Source organism: Physcomitrium patens, chromosome 13 (genome assembly GCF_059467195.1).
Source record: "Physcomitrium patens ecotype Gransden chromosome 13, ASM5946719v1, whole genome shotgun sequence".
Lineage (NCBI taxonomy): Eukaryota > Viridiplantae > Streptophyta > Bryopsida > Funariales > Funariaceae > Physcomitrium > Physcomitrium patens.
The window spans coordinates 15,234,226-15,248,968 of record NC_143422.1 but is presented as its reverse complement, the minus strand read 5'-3'; the positions used below and the strand labels follow the sequence as shown (position 1 = coordinate 15,248,968).

Sequence of the window (14,743 nt, the reverse complement as noted above, 5' to 3'; positions counted from 1 at the left end):
ACTCCTCATGGTGTTCCAAATGTTTTATTTGAAGGAAGTTATGAAGGCCTAAACAATGATCAAATAATTGGGTGGTCTTCCCGCTTTGGTATAGGACACTACCAATGATTGAGAGGCCCTATCAATCATCTTCGAAGAGAACAAAGATCAGAGTACATGGCGAATACAATTCGTCGCATCATAGATTTCTTCAACATATGACTACCGCTCTTCATGGAACTCGTCTCGAGAAGGGAGGGTAATATCATGGACATATGCATGTAAGCCAATAATTACATATATAAATAAGTAGAAGTAAGTACAAGTAGGTAAAAGTAAGTTAATTCTATAGTATTTGATATGGAAGTTTTCTAGAAGCTTCATAAACATTACTTTGACTTTATAGGTGTCTTTAATTGACTTTTTGGGATTAGAAACGTGGTGAACAAGTTGGCCATGTGCCACACATGTTGTTAACTTGAAGACCAAGCTAACTATGTGGACCACATGTACAAAAACTTGCCTTGTAAGACAAGGCATGTGTCCTACAAAGTCAATATATATTGGAGGTCCTATAGAATGTCGCCACATAGCCCCTAGTAAGATAGTATATATATAGACAAGAGTGAAGCCTTCTTCACTCTTATCAATTCCTTTCTTGTTTCGAGTCTAGTTTCAAGGATCTCTACTTTTCTTGGCTTTTGGCAATAGTCATTCTTGTTTCTTTCTTAAATACATATCAAGTTATTTCTATTTTGTCATCTTTCTTTGAGAAAAGTCTCACTTGTTTATTTGTCTTTATTATGTTCTTGTCCTTGACAATATGTCTTTAAAGAGCTCAAGGTATAATTGGGGTCAAAACCCAATACTATTAGTGTTACGACTCACTAATAGTTTTGTCCTAAAGTTTTATCTTTTATTTTTTCAATACAAAAACGCTTAAATAATTTAAGCAATGTAGATGATTGTGACAAAGTAAAAGAAAGATATATAATATATATTTATAATTGATGATTATTTTTAGGCTGCTATTTTTGGATATAACAAATGAGAAACAATTTTTTTGTCACTTTTTTATTATCTATTTTGTGGTGTATATACTTGCATACAGTATAAATTTTATTAGACAATATTTACTTCTTCAGTTACATGCAAAAGTAAATTCAAAGTGTCCGTATCAATTTTGATTTGTTTCACTGTTTTACAAAAGTAAGAATCTAATTTGTAATTGGTTTACATGGAGAATTTGAGCATGAGAGTACATGTCCAGAAAAGATTTTGTTGGAATAAGTATCACTGGATTTCATGACTGTTGATTTGTTAGTTTTGAATTTGTATGCTATGACCAATTCATGTAGATTTCATGTTACGATTTAAGTGCTAGAAGTCGAAGTATATTTCACGGTCTTGTAGTTGCGCTTGCTGACATTGAACAGACGCCTTTTTCTGTGTAGGAAGAGGGTTTTAATTTTCAAGAACAGAAATTCGTTTTAATTTCTCTTCGTTTGAAGATTTTCAGAGGTGAATTTTAATGTGAATTTCAATAAGCGGTACATCTTTTCTTTTTGCTACAAAAATCAGTAAAATACCCCTGCTCAATCATGAAATTACATAATTTTTGTTCAGTTAAAAATCGAGAGTTTGTCTTGCGGTTCTGAACAAACAAGCTACACATTTTCCACAAACTATTCATCCACTGCTGGTATTAAAGTTAAACAGACTAAGAATTGTCAGTTAACAAATTGTTACGGACAAGTGCTCATTAGTACACTACTAGAGATTAGTTGCATGCACATCGTCGCTATCTCCCAATTAAGGTAGGCAATCACAACCCAATCCGAGAGACTACACGGACAGAATTGGATTAAAAAAAGCGATTATTATGAAAGGAGTGGACTTTTCACATATTCTCTGGCTTCACATCATTTCACTCCTGTGCATGAACACAAAAAAGGTTCCTTTCCGACATGCACGAGACATCGACTAATTACTCGGAATCACTGAGCAGATTACATTACAAAAGGTGCATTAAAACTTGTGTATAGACATCAACCAAAACTGAGAGAGAGAGAGAGAGAGAGAGAGCAGAATTACGATGTGCTTCCTTCTACTCGACCTGAGCGTAGAAAATACCCTCAATCTTCACCTCCTTGGGAGCCTTGGAACCCAAGTCAGTGTCCGATGGCTGAATGCTCTCGAAGGTTCCAGCAATCTCACCAGTCTCAACGTTAGACTTAGCAATGCTAAAGGTGATGTTTCCATTCAAAGCAGCGGTGTTCTTCTCATTCTCCTTCGCAAGCTCTTCCTCATCACCAGCTCCTCCGGCAGGAAGTGCCACGGCGTTATCGTATCCGGTAGATCCACCCCTGCCCTTGGGGTCCAAGAAAGACGATCCTCTGTATGAGGGCACCAAATAGGATCCACCGAATGCCTCAGGCTTTCCAGTTGCAACCAACTCCTTGATGGTGAAGAGGAAAGGAACCCTCTCGCCCCCTGGGAGTTGCACAGTCACGGCAGCGTAGTCGATGCCATCCTTCTCCTCAAACTTCAGATTGCCGTTGCTGATGGTCAATGGACCCTCAATCTCGTCCAAGGTGTAAGTCAAGCGGGTCATCAGCTTGGTAGGCTGGTAGTCCTCGCCACCTTGCTTGAACTGGGACTCAGCCTTGACAGTGAAGGAGGTGGGCTCGAGACACAGCTTCTTCATCTGGTAGTTGCCATCCTTTAAGTTGAACTTGTCGGAACCCTCGGCAACAATGGGGCACTGGTTGGCTGTTCCTGAGCCCTTCACGTCCAAGTAGGTCTGGGCGTTGATCTCGTCGAAGGTCAACCTTTGTGGCACTCCCTCAGCAAAGGAAGCCTGAGCACATGATATCGGGAGTATGAGTAACAAGAGTAACAATATCGCCAACGGCAAGTTGTACAACCCCATAAGTTTCAGAATGGAAGAAAAAACCAGCATTGAGATACTCGAAAACACTGAAAATTATATTCAACTATGATTATTGCCCCAATCTGACCACTCTTTTGCAAAAATCTGGGCGGTGTGACGTAGAAATAATAGTTAATTAACCCTGATACTCCCTCAGCGCGCAGTGATCCAACTAGTAAACGAGTTCTCTTCGTGGAATGAGAAAAGAGAATGCATTAAATAGTAGGATACGGAAGAGATCTCACCCCAGCAACGAGAGCAGACGATGCCAAGACGATGGCAGCAGCCTTGGCGCTGTCCACGACGCTCTTCACATTCTCACCTAAGCTGCAGGAGACGCGGGCGGCGGAGGGCTTGAGGCCGAAGGCGTTGTTTACAGAGGTCGACCTAACAGCGGAGGTCTTCTCGAGCTTGGTGGTCGAGGCCAATGAGGCAGCGACCTTGCACCCAACGGAGGCAACTGAGGCTGCCATGACTGCAGGTAACACTCCCCACCCCGCTCACAAATTGGGTACCCTCAGACGAGAGCAAGGATTGTGCACAAAAGGGGAAAAATTGCGACTGCTGCGCACACGTCTCCAGTCACACACAACGACGAGATGAAATACACCTTGCGCACCAATGGCTACGGTTATGGGTAGAGAGCCTTGGAGTTGGGTTGCGGAACAAGAGCCAGGAGCCTTGCAGGAGCGGATAAGGGGAGGGGATTGGGCATTGGTGGCGCAGGGGATAAGCCCACCAATTGGAAAAAGCGAAACTCGCTGTGGACCATGGGATTCTAACTCCCCCCTGTGACGAAAAAGACGACGACGCGCCCGCTTGTGGGGCCATCGCTGCCCGTATCTGTGGTTCCAATTAGAAACCCGCTCCATTCTTCCACCGGATAGAATCTGCGAATTTTCACTTTGTGATGCGCGCTACGGGGGAGTGGAACCCCATCGGCCGCGCTCAATCCCTTATTCTTCACGGATCGCTTCCTCTTGTGCAATTGTTTCACTGTGTGATTGCAATTTGGGAATTAATCCTCAATCGTTTTCCGTCGTGAACGATGAATGCTTTCCCATGGCTCGACGAAAAGCAGGGTGCTACAATCCTCTTCATTAAGGATTGTGGGTGTGTGTGTGGGAGCTAACAGTATTGAATTGGTTGGGACTGGGTGGCTAATCAAGGAAATGTTGAGGATGCGAAACGCTATTTGGTATGTGAATTGAAAAATGTTGGGGGCATTTTTCAATTCTATGGCTCAGCAGCTTGTTCTCGGTCTACGCTGCTCAATGGAAGCAGTTAAAGGTAAATTCGATTAAAAGGTGCAACAGTAAATAATCTATTTAATCAACATCGCACCAAAGCCATTGTTGGGGTGGAGAAAAAGTGCTGGGTGTGACTTTTGTGCACATGTGAAAGGTGTTAGTTTTTGTACAGCACAGAGGAGTAAAAAAGAGTTGTGTTTCTGGAGGTTGTGAGCCCAAATGGAAAAGGGTTTTTAGTATTTAAAGGGACTACACAATAGTTCAGAGATGAGACAAACTGTTTTCCTTCACGGTTTGTGATAACCTGGTACAAGTTGGACGAACTATTATCTTAAACCTCATTGATTACGCTCTTCTACTTAACCTCGTACAGCTGACTGATGGAATTTCACTGCGTTGAGGGCAGTGTTTCAGACTGCAAAGATCAAATAGCATCAGAAGCCTTTAGTTTTTAAGTATTCACATGAATGAAAAAAAAAATTAAAAAAAAATTAAAAAAATAAAAAATAGTTACAATCATATAAAACGCAATTCTAATGCATTACGACCCATGCTGAAAGGGTCGTATATTCATTCGGAACAGAGATAGCTGTAAAGAACAGAACAAAATCCAGAAGAACTCTTAAGGTAAAGAATGATTTCTTTTCCTGATTCTTGGCAGATCACTTCAAATAACCTTCTCCCCAACGATCTACACAAAAGAAAGATTTCTACTAGTAAGCCTCCTTGCATCAACTTGTTTAATCTTGGTTCGACATCAATATCTACGCTTGACTGATAGCCCTGGTAAAATAGAAGCTCTTAAAAACTTGTTCACCACCCCAAATAATTCAACTACCAGTGACAAAGTTCACAGTTTGAGATGTTAAACTTACCTTAACAGCAGTGCAAGCCCGTAGAAACTGTACAACAGCAGCTTGACAATCAGTTTTGCCGTTGATCACAGTCAAATGCTTCAATTCTATCAACAAAAACATTGTACCCTTCCATTTGCGATCAGTATCTCCATACCTGGACAAAATCGACGCTCCATGTTATTCACATGAGTTTAGTAAGTATAAGCAAAATCAGTGATATTGTTCAACGTTTCAAAACTTCGTTGACCGCAAGACCTCAAATAATCACAACCAGACTTCCCATTCCTCAAGCACTAAAATCCACAATACATATGATACCTCAAACTTCTCAGTATCGTCTTTTCCTTCACTAAAAGCAACTGAGTAAGTCTAGCAGCTTGTTTACCTCGGGGAGTTTGTAAATGCCATTACAACTCCAATTAAAAGTGAAGGCTCACTAAAGCTTCCAACCTCGACATTGTGCAATATCCCAACCCTCCATTGCTTGGAACCATCTGTCAGAAAAAAAACAATAAAATAATAAATAATAAATAAAAAGCAAATCCTAAAAATCAAATCTCTTTCCCACCTAAGAATTATAGCGAGGCTTGCCTTCTTCAGATAGAAAATTTTCAGGGATGTCCGTGCGTAGGTTGATGGTATCGTAATGCACACCCACTTCCAGCCCTGGAAGACCCTCGTTCATAGCTTCGACTGCAGCATTTACAACCTGAAAATAAATTATCACCTAAATATCGCTCTTCTTCTAAACGCTGGTGTAATATTAATGCCGGGGTGGAAAAGTCACCTTTGAGCTCCTACCCATTACCGTTAACAGCAACACAGGAGGATAAAAAATGAATTTCATAGGTTAAAAACTATCATAACAATTCTGGCTTGCAGTCCTGCACGACAAACGATTATAACAAGCATTTCCTAGAATATAACTTTAGGCTAAGACAAGGTCTCACTGGGGACCTAACAAGAAAATCACAAATAACGTGGTCCAATCAATCCAAATAAGACAGATATTGGTAATAAAACCGCCAGATATCCACACTGCTCAAAACAAGACATTTTTCAAAATTGAGCATTGGAAGTCCTGGCTCAAGTCTTCTGTCCACGCTTCTCACACCCCCCCCCCCCCCCCCCCGTCTCCTGTGTAGGGTACAAGTTCAAAACGAGGAAAGGCGCCTTTGCAGTGAGAAGATTATATCGATAGATAAGCAACCCTTACACACACTTCAAATTTCAGATACAAACAGGTGAAACAGTCATCCCACGTACTCGGGACGACGATGTAAGTCTCATGAATCAAGGCCTGTCATATACAAGAGATATCACGAAAAGAAAAGTCCCTTTCTCTACTTCACTGTCATTAACAGCCTTATATTCCATGTTTTTAAGAGCGAGCTCAACCCTAAAACCTTTCAGATTGACTGGACCTCCACTGCCATTGCTTGAACATCTTTCAGCGACTTCCTCCCAGGCAGAAGACAGTCCAGGACGAACAATACACTCGACGAATCCCTGTAGGAGAGAAGATCTCATTTGAAAACGAAGACAAAACCCACATTGGCTTGATATCCCAGTGATAGCGGATCAATTTTATCATCCTCAAATGAAGTTTAGCAAAGCATGGGATTCCGAGTGCCCTGTATAGGATAGCAGCGAATTCAGTGTAGATATGGTGAAACTCGAAAACGTCGGCCTGTTTCTTCTTTTTACCAGAACTGAGAGATATAGAAAACCTTGCAATATATGGCACCTTTGAAAAACATTTGACAAGGGCCTTCTAACTGCGCCTTAAACCCAGATGTGAGGTCTGGCGGTTATTCCCTTTTGCTCGACATTGATAATGTAAACTCTTCAGAATACGAGCTGGACGAGTGTTGCAAGGTTACAATACTTGAGCGAACTAGCGAAGATACGCTGCGATGATGATGCAAAGTGTAACAATTCCAAATAAAATAAAGATTTCTCAGAATTTCTAAACTACAACGTGAACCATCAGCAGATCTCCCGATCACGTAAACCACCCACTGCCGTCTAAACAATACCGTCACTCTGCTCGCGTTGAGATTCAGCATTTCATCTACAGGCGCGCCAGGATTTCCACGACGTAATTTCTTACAAAAACACTTCAGTTGCATCAAAATCATCACGAATACAAGAAGAAAAAGCTCAACTGAAATAGCACCCGACCAGGAGGAGCAGCGAAGGGCCCACCGACTTGGGTCGCACAAAGACGTTCACATTCTTCGGTGGACCCACGGCTTGCAGCACCACCGACGCCACCGGATACTACCAAAGGGAGCCCATCACTGGCCCCCCCTCAGAGCTTCTCTACAAAACGTGGCTCGCTAAATCTCTCCGACACACAAAACCTTCAGAGAGAAGAAGAGGAAACCCTAATTTTTAATTCATGACTACGATTCCTACGTCTGCACTTCTTGTTTCTCCTTCGTCACTCGAAACTTAAGCAAGCAAGCGGATGTGGACACAAGCCAGAGTTCAGCTGCGTGTGGTCTGCACATGCCGTCCTCAAACTCGACAAGTCCGACATGTACACGTAGAGCAGGTGCAAGTCTTACGCACTCCAGCTGCTACAGATCCTGATGGCTCACCAGACGTGAAGGCAATTTTGGAATGACGGCTTGAACATACGTTCTTACGTTTGTCTTGTGTCCAACATGTGTCAGTTCACAGCGAAAAAATACAATGGAATGGTAAATCAAACAACCTCGATTCTAGGTTGCTTTGTCATCTAAGATTCTGCGCAAATATTGATGAGAGTTTTCACAAATTAGCTGTGCGTGCACGTGAGACTTGCAACTGGAGCTAACGCAAGACTGTAAGTACTCGGAATTTAGTTGAGTCACTTGCAACCAGGAGCATGCCAACGCGAGCATGAAGTAATGTGGATGTGTGACTATCAGGTTCAAGCAGTTCTACATGCCAACAGCCATTTTTTTCTTGTTGTTGTGGGGAATTCCATTTCACGTCTGTGCACACTCCGACCAAGTTGCAAGACTGGTGAGGTCCGAGGGAACTTGGGAGGAAGAATCATTTTAGCTGCAACAACGGTGAGTTTTACACCTTAAAGTTTTTTGTTACAAGAATTCTGTTATATGTCAGCTAATATGGAAACAGTGAAGCAAAAAACAATAAATAAAAATCTAAAACCCTTCACAAACCAGCCCCTCAACATGCTGGATTGACAAGGCACACCTACTCAACCAATAGGTCAATTGAGCTCGGACTAATAAGATAGTTTATACACTTCCACCAAACTGGAAAGGCGGTATTGCGTTAGATGATTGCCGGTCCCGCCGTTGCTGCTTATACCATCGCACCCACAGAAAAAGTTCCAAAAAGATGAAGGCCACGAGTTCAATGATCAGGATGGCAATATACGAAACTCTGAAGTCCTTTTCGGCTTTAGCCATCCACAGACCCAGCAAGATGTTTACGGCAGCGAGGAAAAGCGCCATGCGGCCAAACCATGAGTGCATCCAGATCCAGTACTTGCGCCGCTTGGAATCCTTGTGTGGGCGATACAATAACGCACTCAACTGCAAGTACCAAGGTTTTCTTGGTGAGTGAAACCCATTAGACACAAACAATGACTACCATAGTAGGCTACTTTGTCCAAGAAAAGAAAAAGATTAAGTCATTTTCATGTACTGCAGGTAGAATTTACACGGTACCTGACCAAAGGCTACGACAGTGATAAAAATTCCAATCCACTTGTGGGCTGTGAGGTGATCATGCTGAAAATGGCTTAGTAGCTCAAACCCAGTGACTAGTCCTGCAATTATGCACGCAAATCCAACGAACTGAAACGCGATGTGGGTGTAAAACCAGGCCGGATCAAACGAACGCGCGTAGCGCGCAACCATGGCACCAATTGGCAAGAGTAAACCCCAGCCCAATATTTGCAGTGAAGCATGGATTTTGCTCTTCTTTGCCAATTTGGACGCAGTAGATTCTCCAGCCATGACACCTGCAGACAGAAGAGTTTGAAGCCAATATCATGCCCATGTCCTGCCGCAATACGAATTCAGATATATACACTCCTGAACACTAATGAAGTTCGACCTTAGAGGTCGAGCAAGGTGTGAGTGTGTGTATATGCGTGGAATTCAGAAACATGTACCTGTCACAAACTGTGCACTGAGGGAAATTCTATCGACATGTTGTGAAATCCCTTGGCCATCTAGTGAGGTGGGCCCGTATGCCATGAGAAAGAATCTGGACCCTGCAGTTGATTTGGCCAAGTTCAGCTGGAAGGAAACGTAAACTGTCCTGCCTTGGTCGTAGACTGCATCAGCAGGACCCCCTACAAAGCTTAGCCCTGATGCATCCTCGACCACTCCCGATGTTGACCTAGAATTGAGCTTGTACACCTTGACAATGGGTACTCCGGAGGACGATAATGTAGCTATCAATGCAGTGCTGCCTACCATTTGCCCGTCTGCCGAGAACCCAAGCCCCGCCCATTGGTTTGGACTTAAGGGCATTGACACCACCATGGATGTGATATTCGTGACATTGTCTTTCAAGGCCTGGTTGTCATCCAACTCGACATGAATACTATCGCATACCAGATATTGCGTAGAAAACGAAATAACAATTTGAAGGATCGGAGAGACCACTGTTCATCGACAGACAGAAGGAGGAGAGGCATGTGATTATTTAAAACCCCACACGAGATGACGGGCTGAAGAACTGAAACCAAGAAAGCCTATTCCAGCTTGAAATCTAATCGTCCATCCCAAGTCGAAGAAAATGCTTGTCAACAAAAACTACTGATTGAACTTTTTACTTAAATCAAAGAAGGAATGGTTCCACGGACGGTAAGCTATAGCCTCACACTGTGCAATTCACGATCAGTTTCCAATTTCAGCAAGGTCCCCTAGACATACAACAAGAACTTCGCGCTAAGACATCGACAGAACTCAAGAGCGCTTTCCAACTATGACGACGAACATCTAGAGTCTGGTTTTCACTGACAAGACCACGCATAAAAGTATCCCAAGGGAGGAAAACAGCGTACCCATATAATATAAGGATTAATTGCTGGGAAGTTGTAAGCCTTGCAATGGAGGCTCTGAGTCTGAAACTTAGTAACTTTGCTTTTCAGATCCGCTGCACATCCTACGTTCGTAGCTTGGCTAGAGACCGGAAGAGCGAGAACCAACACAGCAACAGTTACACCCAACAACAACCCCAGTAACAGAGATAAACCTCCAGCGCCACGAGTCCCCATTGCTTCAACCACGGAAGTCCAACCCCCACTGCTTCTCTCTTCTTTGCAAATGTAAAAAGCAGCTACGGTGCAACAGAATCACGAGAACCGGTCTCCCAAATCATCTGTGCAGCTCACGCCCAAGCCCGAAAAGCTCCCTCCTGAGCCACAGTGGCGGAAAAGCACGACAATACACAAGACAACGACAACATGAAACTTTCACACACATAGGTTCTCAGGGGAAGAAAACGACGACTTGAAACGCGATGACAATAAAAACCTGGTCGCATGCCAGGGATGTGGCACCCGAGACCACCGCATCTCGCTTCTCGCATCTCGGCTAACAAAAAAGTCAGCAAAGCAGAAAGTCCTGGGGCACAAGATTACAGTGCATGTCCCCATTTAGGATCAGTAACTCGGCTTCCCGCTGAGAAGGAAGGGAGTAATTCGCTGGCAAGACGCGATAAAATTTCTGTAGCCCAATCCAAGTCGATGGCGTGGCCAGCAGCAGTTGCACTGGAACTCCACCGCCAAGTTCGGCGCGTGGCTCCCCACGCAGGTGATGAGATCGGCGACGTTGACGACGACGACGGCAAATGTCAACGTCGACGAACGAAGTCGGAGTCGGAGTCGCTGCCTTTCGTTGGAGATGTATTTTCTGTTCGTCGGTTTCGAATGGCATGGCGTGGCCTTGCACAATTATTGAGAATGGTTCAAGGTCCTCGTTGCACTTATTATTGGACTGTGAAATAACAGTGAAAATAATTTGTCTTTCAAAATCCGAAAATAGTTATCAAATTATCAAACCAATGATACCTTCTCATATATATATATATATATATATATAAGTCATCTTCGTTGGGTTGTAGTTTTACCTCATTTTATTCTATAATTTTTATCAGGCTGGATCATTATCTTACTATACTAACTTTGATTGCTTATTGGTAAATTATGAAACAATGTCAACATAAGATTTCAAACATCCTTGTGTATGCATACCATTTTACATGGACATAAATAAAATAAATAAATAAGCAAAATTTAACAGATGTATATCAAGCTTTTTGTGTTTGATGCCTTTGAACGATAAAAATAGAATGTATATGCAACTGAAGGAGTGATACAAATTTTTAATATGTAGTCAAATACATGGAATATATTAAGTTGGTTATTTTTATGAAGAGTGAAAAAAATACAACCTTTGTGTATTCAAAAAGATAAAGAGTTTATCTAAAATATATGTAATTTCAAACACTTATGATGATCAAAACATGATTTGACATCTACAATATAAAACCACAATAATATTATAAGATAAATATAAATATATATATATATATATATGTACACACATACAAGAACAATAAAACATCATAAGCTAATCAATGGCTTCAAAGCACATACACTAACATCTAAACTACAACATGTAATGTCAAAATACCTTAAATTGTGTCACTCTCCTAAACCAACCCATAGACCTTATCAGAAGCTACCCATAGAAAGATTCCAAATCCATTCTAAGCCCACCAATGATTGGCAAACTTTACAAGGATGAAGTTGGTGGTTTAATGTGGTAGAATTGGTAGTTTAATGTGATGGAAATAGTGGTTTAATAAATTTTTATAGACAGTTTTGGCCAAATCTATGTGTTGATTCAAGGGCTCAAAGTGTAAAGTCCTTTGAAATTTTATATCAATTAAACCACTATTGCTTTTGTAATTTTTTCTTTTGAAGCATATTAGAATCTTATTTCTCCATTCAAAAATATATATTCTTCTAAAACAAATCCCCCTACTAATAGTTGAAATACCTTGAGTTGTTGATTTAAGGTATTCCAATATTAATTTGACTTAAGAAAAAGAATTAACAAGGATTAGAATCACATGAATTTTTATAATTATATTACTTGATCACAAAATAAAAAATATTCCTAATTAAAAATCATATTTTGAATACATTGTATATTTATGTTTAGCTACATGAAAACTAAGAGTGCCACTTTAAGTGCAATTTTTTAAATTTATAACTTGTTCAAAACATAATAATTTTATGTAATTTATTATGATGCTCCAATTACACAAACAAAGTATTGGAAGTTTGCACTAAGTGAGCAAGCTATGACAAATCATTTCCAAAATTAACTTAGACTTTATGTATAATAGGGAGTTTCAATCATAGCACTTTTGCAAAACCAAATAATAAAGATTCAAAACCTGATATTTTGAGAATCACTTAAAATATCAAATCCAAAATATCACTATTTAAAAATTTAATACCATTTGATATTATCCCTTAATTCAAACTTTATTACTCCCCTAGTACGGAGTCAAAGAGGAAAAAGAGCTAAAGCAAACAACACGGTTTTTGATATTTGACTCGCCTACTTTTGATATTTCAATTTCAAGATCATCCACTTCCTAAGGTGGGTGATTTGATGAATTATTAAGTGATATTTTGAAATAGGAATAAAATATCACCCAAAAAGGACATGTTTGAAACCTCCTAATAGGGTGGGAGTGGAAGAAATTTACAAATATCTAACAAGTAGCCATGCAAGCTTATCATTATTGTATGCAAGACCCAAGACTCAAAAAAAGCAAAGAGAGGTATAAAGTAAAAGTAAGGTCGAATGAACGAAACATGGATGTAACACGGATGTTCATCACCCACCGTCGTTCGGCACAATCCCGGTGGCGCGCAAAGGGGTCTCAATTGAAGGTAGCGACGAGTTTTGTGCAGCTGGTGTGGTCTCTTCCAATCAATTTGAGGCCTCGCTTGTGCCGATTTGTAGTCCGGAGACAGTGTGTGCCCCCAGAAGTGATTGCGCGTTGACCCACAAATCAAATTTAACGTTAAGAAGGTTTTTTTGCTTACTTGAAGTTGCCAGAGGTTCTTAAATTCTCTCACATGGGTCGAAGTACTTTCGGATCCTCTGAGAAGGAAAAGACAACCATGTGGTCGAATTTCAGGCGAATATCGCGTGTACGAGACGGAGTTGGTCCCTTTTGTGCCGCCTTATCTGGAAATTGGTAGCGCGAATTCTGTCGCACCTGGTCAATGGGGATGGGTTCCAACGCTCTGCTAGCCGTGCTAGAAGTGACGGAGAAGATATTTGTGCTTGTGGGATGGTCTGTACCTTCATCGATGACATGCTTCACAACAGGAAGATTCTTGGTCTTGGAACGGAATCCCGGGAGGGTTCCGGGGTTCAATTGTGGGTTGCTCCGGCCACCTTCGGGAGTCACTTCAGGAACTCGAACCCTCTCAGTTGCCGACGGCAATTGCTCACTCTCGTCTTGGGAAGGAGAACGCGTTTCAACACGTGCACAACCCAATTTCTCTCTCGTAATACCCTTCTCTGACCCCTCCAAAATACCTTGTCTGAAAGCATCTGACATAATTACAGACACAATCAGAGACACAAAACCCGCGTTAACAACTAACACGTCCGCCATTACAGAAGAAGTAGCTCCGAGGAACTGGTCTGATACACATGATTACCATCAATCATGCACAAATCACTGCGAAAAGGAGTTTCCAAAGGGCATTTTACCAGCCTCTCTCTATGAAATAATCGGTGCAAGAGTTGAAGGAGAATGTGCCAAGCGTGGTTAGCCACAACTGCTGCAGTAAAGAGTTTGACAAAGTATCGAAAAAGTATCAACTTATGGCCTCCTTCCATGCTTGATCGGTAGGCAATGTTAATATTGGACTTTGCCCACACCCAGTGATCCAAGCAAGGCAAAGTCCACCCATTTTCATTTCCATATGTAAGGGGGTGAAACTTGGGGCCTACATGCACAATATTCATGAACATGATTTTTTTTTACCCTCCTTATTTGTGTAATTCATGTATTGTAACACATATACATTTTGTGTTACATATTGTTTGTAGTTGTGGATGAAAATTTATTTCATATGCATGTAACTTTCACAAAAATTATCCAATATTTAAGTGTGATATCATTTTCAAAATGGCACTTAGCAATGAAAAGCATAATCAAAATAGGGTCTGGTTCTATTGAGGATGAAAAAAAAAATATTAAAATTAAAATTAAAAATCATATGTACAAGTCCAAGGACCAACTTAAAAAATGAAGTTTGAACCTCAATTTCACACGAAAACTTTGATTTGACATATCTTTTGTATATGAAGTTCATTTTTATTGATTTTGATCATTTTTGAAATCTTAGAAGATCTACTTTACGATTGGGATTTAAATTTTGGTAATTTTAAGATTGCGTAACTTAAGCTATTGTTTATGATTTATTTCTATAAACAAAATACATAAAATTCATGGTATGGATTACTTCTCCAAAATAAACAATTTGAGAATAATATTACATTTAAGAGATGCTTTTTTATACATTCTATGATGTTTTTTTGGTTAATAATTATAAAAATAGATGTGATATTTGAATTGAAAATTATTATGTAACAAAATAGGTCTCAAATTTTATTCATTGAAAGGCATTGCTTCTAATTGATACAAAT

The 14,743-nt window shown here is 40.8% G+C and overlaps 3 protein-coding genes across 13 annotated transcripts; all 3 read right to left on the bottom strand.

Moving 5' to 3' along the window:
• Positions 1 to 1,838: 1,838 nt before the first annotated feature.
• Positions 1,839 to 3,473, bottom strand: LOC112290635 (oxygen-evolving enhancer protein 1, chloroplastic). The gene is made up of 2 exons (XM_024537124.3): positions 3,157 to 3,473; positions 1,839 to 2,839 (listed from the first exon to the last, which is right to left on the bottom strand). Exons 1-2 carry the CDS (start codon positions 3,382 to 3,384, stop codon positions 2,087 to 2,089), a joined length of 981 nt encoding a protein of 326 aa, XP_024392892.1. The 5' UTR covers positions 3,385 to 3,473; the 3' UTR covers positions 1,839 to 2,086.
• Positions 3,474 to 4,368: 895 nt separating this feature from the next.
• LOC112290636 (uncharacterized) lies at positions 4,369 to 7,500 on the bottom strand. Of its 11 annotated transcripts, none has more exons than XM_090255447.1 (5): positions 7,187 to 7,500; positions 5,610 to 5,727; positions 5,404 to 5,512; positions 5,037 to 5,172; positions 4,369 to 4,852 (listed from the first exon to the last, which is right to left on the bottom strand). In XM_090255447.1, exons 2-5 carry the CDS (start codon positions 5,701 to 5,703, stop codon positions 4,829 to 4,831), a joined length of 363 nt encoding a protein of 120 aa, XP_090111573.1. In that variant the 5' UTR covers positions 5,704 to 5,727; positions 7,187 to 7,500; the 3' UTR covers positions 4,369 to 4,828. The 11 variants fall into 11 exon arrangements, with proteins under 11 accessions (XP_090111573.1, XP_090111574.1, XP_090111572.1 ...); XM_090255448.1 differs by having other exon boundaries at positions 5,610 to 5,711; positions 7,198 to 7,492; XM_090255446.1 differs by having other exon boundaries at positions 5,610 to 5,711; positions 7,203 to 7,482.
• Positions 7,501 to 8,066: 566 nt separating this feature from the next.
• LOC112290634 (cytochrome b561 and DOMON domain-containing protein At3g61750) lies at positions 8,067 to 10,590 on the bottom strand. The gene is made up of 4 exons (XM_024537123.3): positions 10,057 to 10,590; positions 9,157 to 9,565; positions 8,708 to 9,003; positions 8,067 to 8,572 (listed from the first exon to the last, which is right to left on the bottom strand). The coding sequence occupies exons 1-4, from the start codon at positions 10,267 to 10,269 to the stop codon at positions 8,273 to 8,275; spliced, it is 1,218 nt and encodes a 405-aa protein (XP_024392891.1). The 5' UTR covers positions 10,270 to 10,590; the 3' UTR covers positions 8,067 to 8,272.
• Between the last annotated feature and the right edge of the window lie 4,153 nt (positions 10,591 to 14,743).